General features: G+C 43.3%; 2 protein-coding genes across 8 annotated transcripts in view; one reads left to right on the top strand and one right to left on the bottom strand.

Moving 5' to 3' along the window:
• rtn1a (reticulon 1a) overlaps positions 1–9,176 on the top strand; it is a 20,466-nt gene extending 11,290 nt beyond the window's left edge. The window contains exons 1-7 of one of the 3 annotated variants that reach the window (XM_046061685.1): positions 1,022–1,215; positions 6,188–6,395; positions 6,502–6,640; positions 6,829–6,898; positions 7,275–7,321; positions 7,417–7,475; positions 8,321–9,176. In XM_046061685.1, coding sequence (XP_045917641.1) covers positions 1,155–1,215; positions 6,188–6,395; positions 6,502–6,640; positions 6,829–6,898; positions 7,275–7,321; positions 7,417–7,475; positions 8,321–8,363 — 627 coding nt within the window. In that variant the 5' untranslated portion in view covers positions 1,022–1,154 and the 3' untranslated portion in view covers positions 8,364–9,176. Of the gene's footprint in view, positions 1–1,021; positions 1,216–4,367; positions 4,396–6,187; positions 6,396–6,501; positions 6,641–6,828; positions 6,899–7,274; positions 7,322–7,416; positions 7,476–8,320 lie in introns of those variants that run through there. The other 2 variants (XM_046061686.1, XM_046061684.1) reach the window with 2 other exon arrangements.
• Positions 9,177–9,464: 288 nt separating this feature from the next.
• Positions 9,465–13,797, bottom strand: part of tdrd9 (tudor domain containing 9) — a 37,788-nt gene continuing 33,455 nt past the window's right edge. For all 5 annotated transcript variants that reach the window (XM_046061678.1, XM_046061677.1, XM_046061676.1 and 2 more), the window contains 8 exons: positions 12,046–12,213; positions 11,499–11,569; positions 11,288–11,397; positions 10,963–11,059; positions 10,739–10,877; positions 10,161–10,279; positions 9,995–10,067; positions 9,465–9,862 (listed from right to left, as the gene is read on the bottom strand). In XM_046061678.1, coding sequence (XP_045917634.1) covers positions 9,764–9,862; positions 9,995–10,067; positions 10,161–10,279; positions 10,739–10,877; positions 10,963–11,059; positions 11,288–11,397; positions 11,499–11,569; positions 12,046–12,213 — 876 coding nt within the window. In that variant the 3' untranslated portion in view covers positions 9,465–9,763. The remainder of the gene's footprint in view (positions 9,863–9,994; positions 10,068–10,160; positions 10,280–10,738; positions 10,878–10,962; positions 11,060–11,287; positions 11,398–11,498; positions 11,570–12,045; positions 12,214–13,797) is intronic.

Here is a 13,797-nt window from a genome sequence, read left to right on the forward strand (position 1 = left end):
AGCTTTGATAGGGTAAAAAAATTATGTTAGCCCCGAACTATGAAGTCATTGTTTTCTGCTAAGTGATGGTGCTTTTTTTTTTTTAAGCATCCTGCCCTTTCAGTCGCAGGTCTCTTTACAGCTCTATCTGCATTACAAATCTATTCTAGGGAGGAAATCGTAAAGCACAAACACATCCAGAGGGCGCTAAACAAGGAGCATTGTGCTGTAATGCCCGGTGTCTTGCATTATGAATTATTAAAGTACAAGCACTTTGCCTCTTCAATCATCAGTGAGTCATAATGGAAAGAGCTCTTTGAATCTCTGGCTACAACCTTAAATATGGATCTGTGCAAATCAAGAACAGTGGATATGGATGGTTGCCATATATTTCCATAGCAACATGGCCTCAAGTCCAACCATTTTCATCCTTTAGAAAACATTGCTATTGCACCTTGTCTTGTGTGCAACATGGCGTCAGGCTGTTAAAATGACTAATTTCAGGTTGCACAGACTGCAGTAACATGCCATATTTGTAGCCTGTATTACTATTGCACCAATAAATATGGTTCTGTTACAAACAAACTACGAGGGAAGCCATGCTAGAAAGTATATGACAATGCTTTTGGTGTCTCATCAAAGCATATGTGGGATAACCCTCCCACTGCCTGTACCCCCACTCTATTACCAGTGTGTTCTGAGGCTCTGTTAGGGATTTTATTGTGAAAGCTAGTGTACCTGCCCTTTCAAGACAAAAGCTAAGCCTCCCAACGATCACCACCCACCCTCTCACCCCCCTAGGCTTTTAATCATTGCATGGATGGTTTGCTGCTGCAGCAACTGTGGTATGGTGTTTACAATTTGCCCCCCCCCCCCGTCACCCCCGTCCCCCTCCCCCAGCACACACGCACACAGACATACACATACGCACTTTCCCAGCTCCTTCTGTTCTAGCCAGTGCTGCTCCACAGCATCAGTCTGTGTGCTCCGCGAGCCGGCAGCACATTGGAAACCTTTACTCCCTCCCACCCCGTCATCTCAGCATCCTTTTCGACCATTCATGCCTTTCTGGGATGAGTGAGTGAGTCGGTGCTACCGAAGAGAGAGACAAAGAAGAAAACGGAGACCATAAAGACAAAGAGAGAAAGAGAACAGGGACATAACTGATCACCAGCATGCAGGCCACTGCAGACGTGACCAAGAAGGAAAGCTCCTGGAGCGGCTGGAAGGGCCAGGGTACTGATGTGTTTACTGTGATTTACTCAGCTGTTTGTCTGTGGCTGTGACACTTATCTCTGCATGTAGGTTAAATATTCATGACAGGTGTGTCTCCTTGAATGTGTGTATGTGTGCTTTGCATGTGTACATTTGTCATCTAACTGTATTTGTCAAGTGTTGGGGAATCAAACAGCGCTTTTTGCCTGCGCCTCCTTTCACATGGACACGCCCTGATGACACATCCTTTCTGCTGCATGTGTGTGCGTCCGAAAACAAAAACCAAAGAGGAGGGGGGACGCTGGTGGGTGTTTTGGAAAATAAGCGTATACATACCAGCGTGCTGGGAAGCCATCTGTTTTGGGTGCATGTTAATATGGATGCCAGTGTTGTGTTGTGGACTAAGGGGTGCCATTGTTATCACCCTCCCCACTTTGCAGCCGTGCAGGGGAGCTGGTTTTATATGGCGTATGCTCTGTTTTTGTGTAACGAGGCAGTCCAAGCATCCCGACAGATCTGACAGACTGTTTCCATGGTAACCAGGGCGCACCCATCCTGATTACATCAGCCCTATTACATCGGCTGCCATGGCACCTTGCAGAGACTGGGCCGGAGAAGAGCATCCTCCGTCTGTCTGTTTCCATAGCATGAAGGGCTCGTACACGGGGCCAAGAGAGAAAATGGCGCCCCTTCCTCCACACTGGTCATTATCTGCCATCTTTTCAGGCTCAGCAGTTACAATGCAATATAAAAAGATGGATGAAGTGCTTACTGTATCCCAACAGAGATCATAACAGTCACTGATTGTGGATGTGCTTGTAAAAATAACCTTGATAACCCCCCCCCTCTCCTCCATTGGTCATTATTCTACTGAGTCATTATTCATTTAATTTGGTCCAAATGAAAGTCTGAGACTGTGTAATATGATATCTGATGGGATCTGTTTACAACATTAGGAACGTATCAAATTAAGCTGATACATCTAGCGCAACAAAGGATGAAATTGAGCAGATATACTTTATGCAGTTGAATATATCCACTTCACCTTGAAGCTGTGGGCATTGTGTTTAGTCATCCTCATCACAGTACTGAGTCACTGTCACCAAGCTACTCAAGAATGACCAAACAATGATGCAGACACATCCAAAATTCAGTAATGCACTTACAGGACTCAAGATGACACACAGCCAATAGGTTTTTTGTAATGCATGCTATAGTTAAAACATACTTCTGCACTACTGTGTACACCAATCATGTGGCTGCCTTAATCAAATCTGCATTCTTAAATATGACATAATGTGTCACAAACCCACATAGATAAGAAGATGGAGAACAGATGTTTTGCTTTATTAATATGGCAGCTATAGACAATATTTGATCATCACATTTTTTTTTTTAGTAGTTTCTCAAATACATGAACTCTGGTCAAACCTTAGATACTGCCTGCTGTGGTACATTGCATATTTAGTGGTGTACACAACTTTGTGCATTTAAGAAGACTTGCATTAAATTAGCTGTTGTTTTTAAATAATTATTTGGTTGCTATATGGCAGAAGAAGAATCAAACTTTGTTCAGACAGAGAGTTACAGGTCCGATTTTTTTGACATAACACAGTACGATTTACTCACTGCTAGTGGTACTGGAGCATTCCATTTTAGTGCTGTTTTGGTTTGAAATGCTTTTCTTAACTGGTCCAATTTGCTGGTGTTCATTTCTGTTGGACAAGCGATCATATTGCTGAGATATCTCCGTCTGCAATAGCTCTACCAAATTAAGTAACTCATACCATTTTATATCAAAGAATCTGAAGTTATCATCCCCAAAGTCCAAGTTCCAAGTCTGAGACTCAAGTCCTGAATCAAGCTGTTGGCAGCAGAAGTCCCTTCGCATGTTTGCTCACTCCGACTGATGGCTTGTTTGAGGCCACAAGGATGTCTTCAGTGATTTAATGAGGTCAGGCTAAACTAGTTTCACTATAGAAAAGGGGGAGGAGGGCTCATATTATTGTCACTGGTGTTAATCTTTGCTCTGGTTTTTGCTCGGTATACGTGTTGAGTATCAGAGAGTCATATAAACAAACAGAGCTCGGCAGGCTGCATTTGTGCCTCCTCTGTACTGTGATTCTGCCTATCCTAGATTATACTGTCACGCAAGCAGTTCAGCTTTTGCTTCGGTCAAAAACCTAAATTGATTTTCTATATTTGGTGCATGCCTCATTATAAATTAATATCAAGTTATGGTTTTAATTAAATGTGAACAACTGAAATGTCATCCAGTGTAAACAAGCAGCGCCACAGAAATGAGCAGCTTTCAGTCAGAAATCAGACTCAAATTTGGACAAATCTGAGCTTATAATGTGACACTATCAATTAACTATCTAACTAACTAGACACTATCAGTTTAAGCCCTTTACACACGTAGTTTTTATCATTTTCTTGACGACTAACTGGCCTCATGTGAAACCTGCCATTGTCCCTTTGTGCTGCACAATAAAGGGAGAGGCTGTCTTCATATGTGGGGTTGTGGGGACACATTATGTGCTGCTGATTCCCCAGATTCGGAGCAAATGAATCTCTCTCTGTTCCCAAAGGAAAGCTCTTTCCCCCTCCCTCCCTCTTTCAGCCCCTCCCTTTCCCCCTCTCTCCATCTCTCAATGAGTGGCGGGGAGAAAATGGAGCATGGTAACTATGGTAACTGCATCAGGCAGGTGCTCAGCAGATCCTTACCACAGAGCAGTACAAGATGTCTACAGTGTGTATGGTTTATTAGCATGCAATGTTACAGCAGTCGTCTCTTCTTTAGCCGCTGAAGTCAGATGACGCAACCTTTACACATAAAAAGGACTGTGGTTTTGTTTTCCATTTTGATACGCTGTCTTTTATTGTAGTCGCTGCCTGGCAGTCTTTGTCACATGTCAGCGGGGCTGCGCTTAAAAGCATAAAAGAGCTCACAGAGAAAGAGAGAACGGTATATGTGTGTTAGTGTGTGTGTGTGTTGGATTGCAATGTGATTCTTTGGCAACCGCACCCCATAGACGTCCCCCCTCCCTCCCTCAGTCCCCATGCACAGGCGGATGATGATTTGCTGGTGTGGCTATGGCCCCTCCCCTCCTGTGCAGGGGGGACTTCCCCTTCAGTGCTCTCCTTTTGTCTGTGGATAAAGCAGCTGCCTCTTTCCCTGTTCAGCCATGGGAGCCGCAGGTCAGTACAAGTTTCTACTGCACTAATTAAAGCTTTTCAGTCTGCGTGCAGCCAGTGCAGCACATCACAAGGCACAGTCGCTGTCGCCGGTCAACCCATGTCTCTAGCAGAGCTGTCTGTTGTTGATTTACCTGTGTGTTGTTACAGCTGCTGTATGTGCAACCTGCGCCTGCCTGTCTGTCTGCCTGTCTGTCTGTCAGAGCATCTCCATTCAAATCGGTAGCCATATAGACAGTTTGTCAGTGGTGTCATCAACAATGTCTTCTGTGGGGAGTGGTGCGTGTACAGCTGCTAGGGCCTGTGGATCCTGTTCCCACTGTTTCTGAATGGGTAGTGTCTGATTTGTATGTCACTCTTGGCTACTGGAGAGAAAAGACAGATGGTGCATGTGTTATTTTACAGTATAGGAACAGTTAGCGTGTGTAGCAGAGATTAACTCTGCACACAATGCCACAATGACAGTTATTCAGCTTCCCAGGATTAGCCTGCCTTTTTGGCATCCAAAGATACCTTTTAGTGGAGAGTAAAGATGGCCGTCATCACTATGCTGCTCACAGCTCCACAGCTAAAATTAGAGCAGGCAGGCTGGCGGGCAACTCAGAGAGGAAGAGTAAAACACCCAAGAGACCACCGCAGCGATTCTCTCTTCTTAACTTTATATTAAACACACTGGTTCTGCTTGCCTCCCTACGTGACATGAATGATTTCCAGGTGCCTGTACCGGTAAACCCTAGTAGTACTAGTAAGACTTGCAGAGGTGGTGGGGGAGGCAGCTGGTTCAGCAGAGGTGAAACAAGCAAGCGACAGTTCTCATGGAAACGGGCCCATGTTTCCAGCCGACACAGACGACTGCCAGAGGAAGACCGTGTCGGCCTCTGGAGCTGTAATGGTACACTGGTCTAATCCTCAGTTATCGCTTGTCTCTCATCTTTGCTAGTGGCTTTGAATTACAGGCCCCGCCACCCAAAGAACTGAGGAAAAAGTAAGGATGGAAGGAAAATGGTGCAGCAAGATGTACAAGTGCCTGCAGGCATGATGGCGTTGCATATTTCAACTGTTTATTCCTGTGTGATCGGGATGGTTTGGAGGAATCAGGGTGTTTCACTGCATTGACGAGACACTGCATTGAAAGCATAGTCATCCTTCATCACTGACCACAGAGCTGCTTGTGTGGCCAGGTCACATTGAAGTGTTATCTGTGAACTGCTGATAACACTTCTATTTCTGCTACTGCCTTCGCCGAGCTATAGGTCAATCATTAATTCTGTTCTGAGAGCAGGCAGTGCAATTGTACCTTCAGTGTAATGCGGTTTCACTTGCCGGTTTGTATGCATGTCTGTATACGTGTGAGACCAGACCAGGTGCAAGTACACATCAGATGTAAATACGAAGTCCCACTGGTCCAGACTGAGGCATTCGCTCGACAAGTAAGAGTAAGCTATTATCTTCTGCAAAGGTCACTCATATCTATCTATCTCTATATATAGGAGTAAAGAAACTCAGACACCTTCACGGCACCTTACAGTTCCACAGCTCCCCCTAACCTAGTGAAAAGCTAGGTTAGGAAGCTGGGTTAAAACAGGATCACGTGACAGCCAAAGCTCTCTGAGGACATTGGGTTGTGAACAGCTTCCAGATATTTGACCCAAATGTGTGGTGTGTAGTGTGCAGCAGTCTAGTCCAACTTTGATACAGCCATGGATGCCCAGGCCTGCATGATGCAGAGTGAGAGGTCAGGTCATGCTGGTTGTGGCTTCTTATCCCGTTTGTCCTTCTTCTGTCCTCCCCACAGCGATTGACTTGCTCTACTGGAGGAATGTGAAGCAGTCGGGGGCCGTGTTCAGCAGCGTGCTTCTGCTCCTCTTCTCCCTGACCCAGTTCAGCGTGGTCAGTGTCGGAGCCTACTTAGCCCTGGCAGCCCTCTCTGCCACCATCAGCTTCAGGATCTACAAGTCTGTACTGCAGGCTGTGCAGAAGACCGATGAAGGACATCCTTTCAAGTGGGTAAAACGGAAGATTGTTGAATGAGGCGCTTTGTGGATTTCATTAAAAGGTCTGCATACTGAAGGGTCTTGTCTGTGTTTCTGTCCTTGTGTCTGTTTTCAGAGCCTACCTGGAGATTGATCTCGCCCTATCCCAGGACCAGATTAGTAAATATGCTGACAAAATCCTGCTGTACACCAACACCTGTATGAAGGAGCTCCGCAGGTTGTTCCTCGTACAAGATCTGGTCGACTCCTTGAAGGTTTGCCTCAAACTCACTCATTGCCTTTTTAGCATCACTAGCAAGGGATGACAATATCTGTCAGTTACTTCAGGTAAAGTGTGAGATCAGCTTGGCCAATTATTAAGTAATCAGGTTATAGATGAATATATACAGTCAGGCGTGCAGGTTAGAAAGTTTAAAACATGTCACGTCTGCGTGTGTTTCAGTTTGCGGTTCTGATGTGGCTGCTGACCTACGTGGGTGCTCTCTTCAACGGCCTGACACTGCTCATCCTAGGTGAAGCTTTCCTGACTCAAGAGCTCTCGCTCAGCTCCATTTTATCGACGACTACAAACTTCCCAGCACTGCTGTTGACTCACACACCACTGCAGCATTTCAGTCCTTTTGTGTGTCAAAGATTCAGTAATCTTCAGAAGACTTGATGAACAGGATACATATAGCAAAGCTGTATTATACATATGTAAAAGTACAGCATGTCCTTATCACTATGCCAGAATTAAATTCACTAGACAGGTTTACTTTACTGTCGAACGTGAACACTATGTTTACTTTTCCAGTGTACATTAGATAAGTGTCGGCGGCCCTGCTGACACAAGTGTGTTACTGTTTGAGCAGAATACTTAGAATAATTACTCTCTCCGTGCCTCTACAGCTGTGGTCTCCATGTTCACCATGCCCGTGGTGTACGAGAAACATCAGGTAGGAATTTCAGCTTCATAAGTCAAGTCAACCCTGGTTAAAGAAATGTTATCCAGTATTACTATTTACACCCATCATTTTCCTTCTGTTTTCAGGCACAGATTGATCAATATGTGGGACTAATACGGACCCAGGTCAACTCTGTGGTGGGGAAGTGAGTGTTTGCCATTTTTGTTCACTTACGATTTACGAGGAAACGCAGCTTCAAGCACCTTGTTGAAGCACAAGCCACACCAGAGGAAATCAAGCAGTGCTCCCTGTTCAATATTAAATAAAAATGTAAAAATACAATGAGGAGTTGTTACGGATCAGTTTTCATCATGGTCAGACATTTTTGCGTCTTGCTGTCGGAGGCAAACAACTGAAAGAGCAGCATTTGCTTTTCCTTGATTAGAAGCACTGAAGTGCCTTTGTGCAAGGCACTTAACCCTTACATCTCGACTGGAGCTGCTCAGTGGCCAGCTGATGAGACTGCAGTTGTACTGGGCAGCTTTCAGGTATTTATGTGTGCAACTGTGAAGGTGTAAAGCAGGGCGCTGTTAAAATGAGCATTTGTGGTCAGCAAATCATCCAATTTGCAAGATTAATTCACAAATGAAACAGTTTGGAAAATCAAGTCTATTAAAAATATTAAAAACATGTTGCACGGAGTAGAAAGCATTGTAGAAATGTGTTTCCTTGCCTGAGACCTTGAAAAATGACAAACTACTCAATTTAACAGACTGAAACCGAATAGTCTATATTCATCAGCTCTGTGGTAACCCAGAAAATTCAAGAGTGAAGTTTGTCTGTAGGTGTCTCAAGGGTCAGATGATGCCAAAATGTCTGCCTGCAGTTTTTGGACTGATCATCAGTTTTCCAATTTTAGTAAAACTTGACCTGTTAGTTTTACAGACTGCCATAAAAAGAGCGAGTACAAAAACAGCAGGAAGTTAAAATAAGCACAAGTTAATCTAGAATGAATGGCTTGTGGTATTTAAGTGTGTTTCTCTTGTACAGGATCCAAGCAAAGATCCCCGGGGCCAAGAGGAAGGAGGAGTAGACCTGTCTGTCTCACCATGCAGCTGACAGTCCAGTCCAGCTCAGAGCCAGGCAGCTCGCTCACCGTTGAAGAGCCTGGTCGTCATCTGTGGGGCGTAGTGCTGTGTCATCTTGGTGTTCTCTAAAAGCATCCACTGGAGAAGCCTTCACCCTGTCTATAGCAGTCTAAACACTAACACACAGTCACAAATACATAATCCTGTTTCTAGGTAGATAAGTACACAACTCGAAAAACAAATAAGGAAACTGACTTTTTTTGTGTTGCTTATTAAATTGCTTATAAAGTGCATGAAGTCGAGCCTTGGGTAAATAATATTTGATATCTTCTGTGCAGTTTTTAAATCATTTTTGCTTTGCAGTGCTTACCACAAACTGTATAGTTTGGCACAAAAAAGCTAAATGCCCACAGACGTGCTCTGCTGCCAATGTTGAATACTGCTTCATGTTTCTGAGTTAGCAGACAGGGCTTCTCTCAGTCAATGTCAATATATATAAATATCAAAAATGATTTCCTTTTGGTGTTTCCAAGCACAAAATAATTTAACAATATGCGTCTTAGATGTGGTAATTGTAGGGTTTTTGCTTTTGTATAACCATAAGCAACAATACACATGCCCATGTTTTAGGTACTGTTGTACAACTACTATGAAGACAAGGAGTATCTGGTGATATTTAGCTTGTTTGAATAACTGTCCAACTTTGTACTATGTTCAACTATACTCTGTAGTTCTTTAGACCCTGGACTCTTTAACTATTTGCACTTACACTATGTATTTAATTACAAGAATAAGAAAAATAAATGTACCTTGATGTATAACATCTCCTCAGCCACTTTACTGATGAGTTCACATTCATAAGACATCTTCAGGTCAGTGAAGATGAGCTTGTGTATGACACCACAGCTAAGTTTGAGGTGACAAACTTTGGATAGGAGACCCGGAATGATGAGCTATAAATATCAGCCAGTGAATTCTGGCACAGATGCACCTCTCATCTCGTAGTAGGAGTTTAGCGTATGTGTGTGTGCTGTGGTGACAAATTTAACTTGACTCTTGGGTCACAATGAGACTGTGTTTGAATGAAGACTGACTGACAAGCCTCATCTGTTGCGCACTATTTTTAATGGCCCACTGCTGAAGTTCTGTTAGAAAGAGCTATACAGGACAAATCTCAGAACATTTACATTTCTTATGAGCAGCGACTTATTTAAAGGGAATAACTACTCCACTGGTGGCTGCAAACGACAAAGAAAGAATTGAGGATTTTTCGGCTGCTGAAAGCTACATTTGAACTTAAAAAAATACTCCTCTGAACATAATGAAATTAAAATTCCAGGCAACTGCTCATAGTAAAACATTAGAATCAGTTTCATTTCAACACAAATGCATTTCCAGTGGCTTTTTAAGTGTTGAGGAGAGTGACAGGATGCAGCTGGAAGAGAACACCTGTGGTCTTTCCACTTCTGGGCTCAACAATACCCATCTTCAGAGCAGGATCCACCTGCAGGTTCAATACAAACACTTTAAAAAAACACAAGAGCTAAAATGTGCTCACAAAACAGCACGTAACAGGGCTAATGATAAAACAAAAAGTATCAAATAATCGTTGCAGGAACACAATCTTGTATCATACCTGATTCCATTTCTCGAGTTTCTCGTAGTATACTGGAGTGACAGCTTCCCTTGGCGGTGACTTGGTGAACAGTCTGCATTACATAATGACAAACCGATCAATGGCTGCATACACATAGACCAGTCTTTAAACTTGTTACTGATTTCTGTGGGTGTATGGAAGTGACCTTATGAGGCGGTCCTGGCAGTCCTCCTGCAGGTGGCTGATCCTGTCAGGCCCCAAATGCAGAGTGCCACAGGGCCCTCCACACACCAGGCGGTTTATAGCCACTCGCAAAGCATTTATCTGAAAAACACAGAACTAATCAGTAATACACAAAAAAGAATGCTATATCATGTAATACTGGCATTAAAGTATTGCAACAATTGCCAAAGGCCAGTGCTGTAGATCATTAGCACACATCATGATCTTTAAAGATATCCTAGACAATTGTTCATCAAAAATTTGTAAAATCCATTAAAAGATCAATATAGCTCGATGTCGGTAAAACTTTGGAGCAACACATTAACTCCATATATCTCAATCACTATCAGCATTCAAGGAGGTGTTGCAACTTTTATCACAGAGCATGAGGTGAAAAAAGTTTACTCTTTAAATCTTGAGGAGAAGCGGTACGAATCACCTGTCAAATCTGAAGATCAAATCAATGAGTGACAAGGGCTCTGGGAAAACCAATCTGAATTTTTGCCTACTTCATCACCGCGATCATCACAACACATCCGTCTCTCTGCTGACAGCTGTTACCTCAGTGATGTCTTCAATATCAAATTTGACGTCAAAGGCAAGTTCGATGTCATGCTCAGGTAGGATGCCATCCTGTGTTCGACTGTTCCAGCCCAAGCCACAGAGGGCGCCAGTGTAGCACGTCCTCTCTTCATCAGTGCTACAAAAAATTGAGGGGGAAAAAATATTAACATGGGTTTTTTGATTATGCTGCCTTTAAGGTGCACAGTGATAGTCTGACTAACCGCAACTCCATGATGGGCGTGAACAGCATGGTAATGAGTGCAGGCAGTCCTGGGATGTCGGGCATGAGGGTGGTATCTCTCAGTAGAATCCGTGTCCCTGCAACACAGCCTCATGTTTAAAGCCGCAATTATCAAATTGGACATTTAGAAGAACAATGTGAAAAACATGTTTCCCTCACATTTTACAGCCTTATAAAGGGACTGCAGAGTTGGTTGACAGTTTGTTTGTAAATTCAAGCAGCCACTTTCACATTGCATAGAATCATTTTGATTCCTTGTTAATATATAATATCTGCATTTATGGAGGAGATATTGTATCTGGTACCTGTGGGGTTGACTGACACAGTCCCTGCCACCAGCATCCTCTGATGTTTGTAGTGAGGGTTTTCATTCAGGGCCAAGGAGTTGATGCTGCTTCTCTCTATACACACAGTCCTGCAAGAGGACAAACTCATTAGCAATGGAGGGGTGGGGGGTAGTGGAGGTGCATTTGCAGCCTGAAAGTTTAATTTGGTCTTGGTGAACGCAATGCTTACTTGTAGTGTGTCTTGTTGCTCAAGCTGTGGAACTTTATCTTATTAGGACTGTTTGGTCCATGCAGATGTACCTATGATGTTAGAAGGAAGGCTGCAGTCAGACACTTCACATGATGTGCTCATGCATCCAGACTAGTGCTTCACAGCTGTAGTTGTCATTGTTTCAGACAGAATGGGTGTGCCTCTGAATGAACACCAAAACATAAACTGAGCCACTGAAACGGCTCCATCTCCTGGACAAAGTGAGAGCAACAGACAATGTGGAGGTGATGCCATCATCCCCCCCAATACCAATATATCAGCATCTCTCACACACGAGTCTGTGTCCTATTTTAAATTCCTCCTCAAGATCCAGTTCAATCTGAAGGCTTTCTCTTAACTGATTGTAATTCTGTTGCTGTTTTTAAATCCTTGTTACTGTTTTTTATTTTATTTGTAAAGCACTTTATAACATTGTTTTATAAAAATACTATACAATCTTACTATTTTTAAGATGTTAGTATGAATATAATATAAAAAGTATTGTGTAAGCTGCAGTGTATCTTGCCTTTGTCTTGGAGTAAGAGAGGCGGCTCTTGGAAAAGTGGGCGAGCAGGTTGTCAATGAGCTGCTTCTCCTCTCTCTTGCGATCATTCCAGGAGCTGCTGGCAGCGTTGGCAATGTATGTACCCATTTCCTTGTCCTTGTACATGGACATCAGTGCGTCATGGTTTTGCTGCAAACAAAAGTAAAGTATCCAGACTCAGAAGGGCACACAGGTTTGGTATGGATCTTTCTGAATCAGGGCTGGTATGGTTGTCACCTTGGGCACAAAAAAAACCCAATCAACACTATGATTTGTGCTTTTATTCTCAGTGAAACCAAAGCAATTTTGCTCACAGCAACCAACCACAACATCTGCTGGTAAAAATCAGTACTGCAAGTACAAAAGGTACCACTGAAAGCTTCAAGCGTTTGGATTGACAGTGATTAAGTGGAATAGGTTGCAGGTTTGGTTAGAGGCGTTTCAATGGAGGTTGCGATGCTGTCATGAAAACGTAAAGAGTGCACTATATATGATATGAATTCAAGCAGGCCATAGCCACTGCTCTCTCTGAAGAAGAGAACTAAAACTTTAAATCAAGCATTTAAAAAAGGACATATTTAGGTGAGGTTAAGCTTAAAAGGGATATGTTATGAATGATTTATTTCTATATTGCACACAATACATTTCATGTGTGACAACCTAAGCTCACAGCCGTTGTGTCACCTTGGAATCGAAGCTCTCTTCAGCCGTCACAGCATGTCCTTCTTGCACCAAGATGTCTACCATGCTGGTGTTTGTTGTCTGTGTGTTGATGAGCAGCTGCACATGCATGACACCATGGAGGATGGAGTACAGGGACACAATGAGTGAACGGCCTTTCACCAGTGTGATAAAGCGGTCGCGGGCTCGACTGCTCCACTGGTTCCCCAGGATGATTGACTCAGCTGAAGGACGCATTCCAGTGACTTGGAACTCCTGAGCCTAAGATCACAAGCAAGTGTTGTGTGTTACTGTTTGTTCACAGTTCAACAGTGGAACAGATAAGTGTGCATTAATATTTTGACCAATGGTGCCACTTTGCTACTTGGAATGGGTGAGACAGGAGGTCCGAAGGGAGCTCTCTGAGGCTGCTGCAGGCAACAACTGCTGTGTTGCCAAAGTCCAAGAAGAACACCTGGAGAACAACAACATATCCTAGTGTCTGGTACATGACATAACATCAGAAATTGCTATCACATATTGCTGTCAGAGGTTGACATTAAGGTAACCTCTTTGGTATATCAGTGCATTTTGATACTTCGATTTCTTTTAAATATAAAAATGCTCACTTGTTTGCATGAAAACAAGATACAAAACACGTGATCTCACTAGTTCTGGCCTATGATACTTTTTGCAGACTTTACACTGCATTCAGAGTTTTGGATTCGGTTCTGTCTGTTGTCCTTTGTCCAGTATCTGTTATATAGTCTGTTGTGTTTTGGTATTTCCCTTATTTGCTGTTCTGTTCCATGTTTATTGTTGTCCTGTTCCCAGTCGGTTCCGTCTCTGTTCCCTACTCCATTCCGTCAGTCAGTTGTCATGTTTCCTGTTTTGAGGTTCTGTTCCTGGGCCCTGTTTCAGAAAGAAGGTTCAACAAACTGAGTGTAAACCTGAACTCTGGGTTGACGAACTCTGAGCTGTCAAACTCCGGGTTTTCCGTTTCAGAAAGGCCAATCAGAATAAGTTCAGTCAACTCTGAGTATGTTGAGCCTGATGGAAGTGCGTGCGTGGGAA

This window comes from Micropterus dolomieu, linkage group LG11, assembly GCF_021292245.1.
Source record: "Micropterus dolomieu isolate WLL.071019.BEF.003 ecotype Adirondacks linkage group LG11, ASM2129224v1, whole genome shotgun sequence".
Taxonomy (NCBI): Eukaryota; Metazoa; Chordata; class Actinopteri; order Centrarchiformes; family Centrarchidae; genus Micropterus; species Micropterus dolomieu.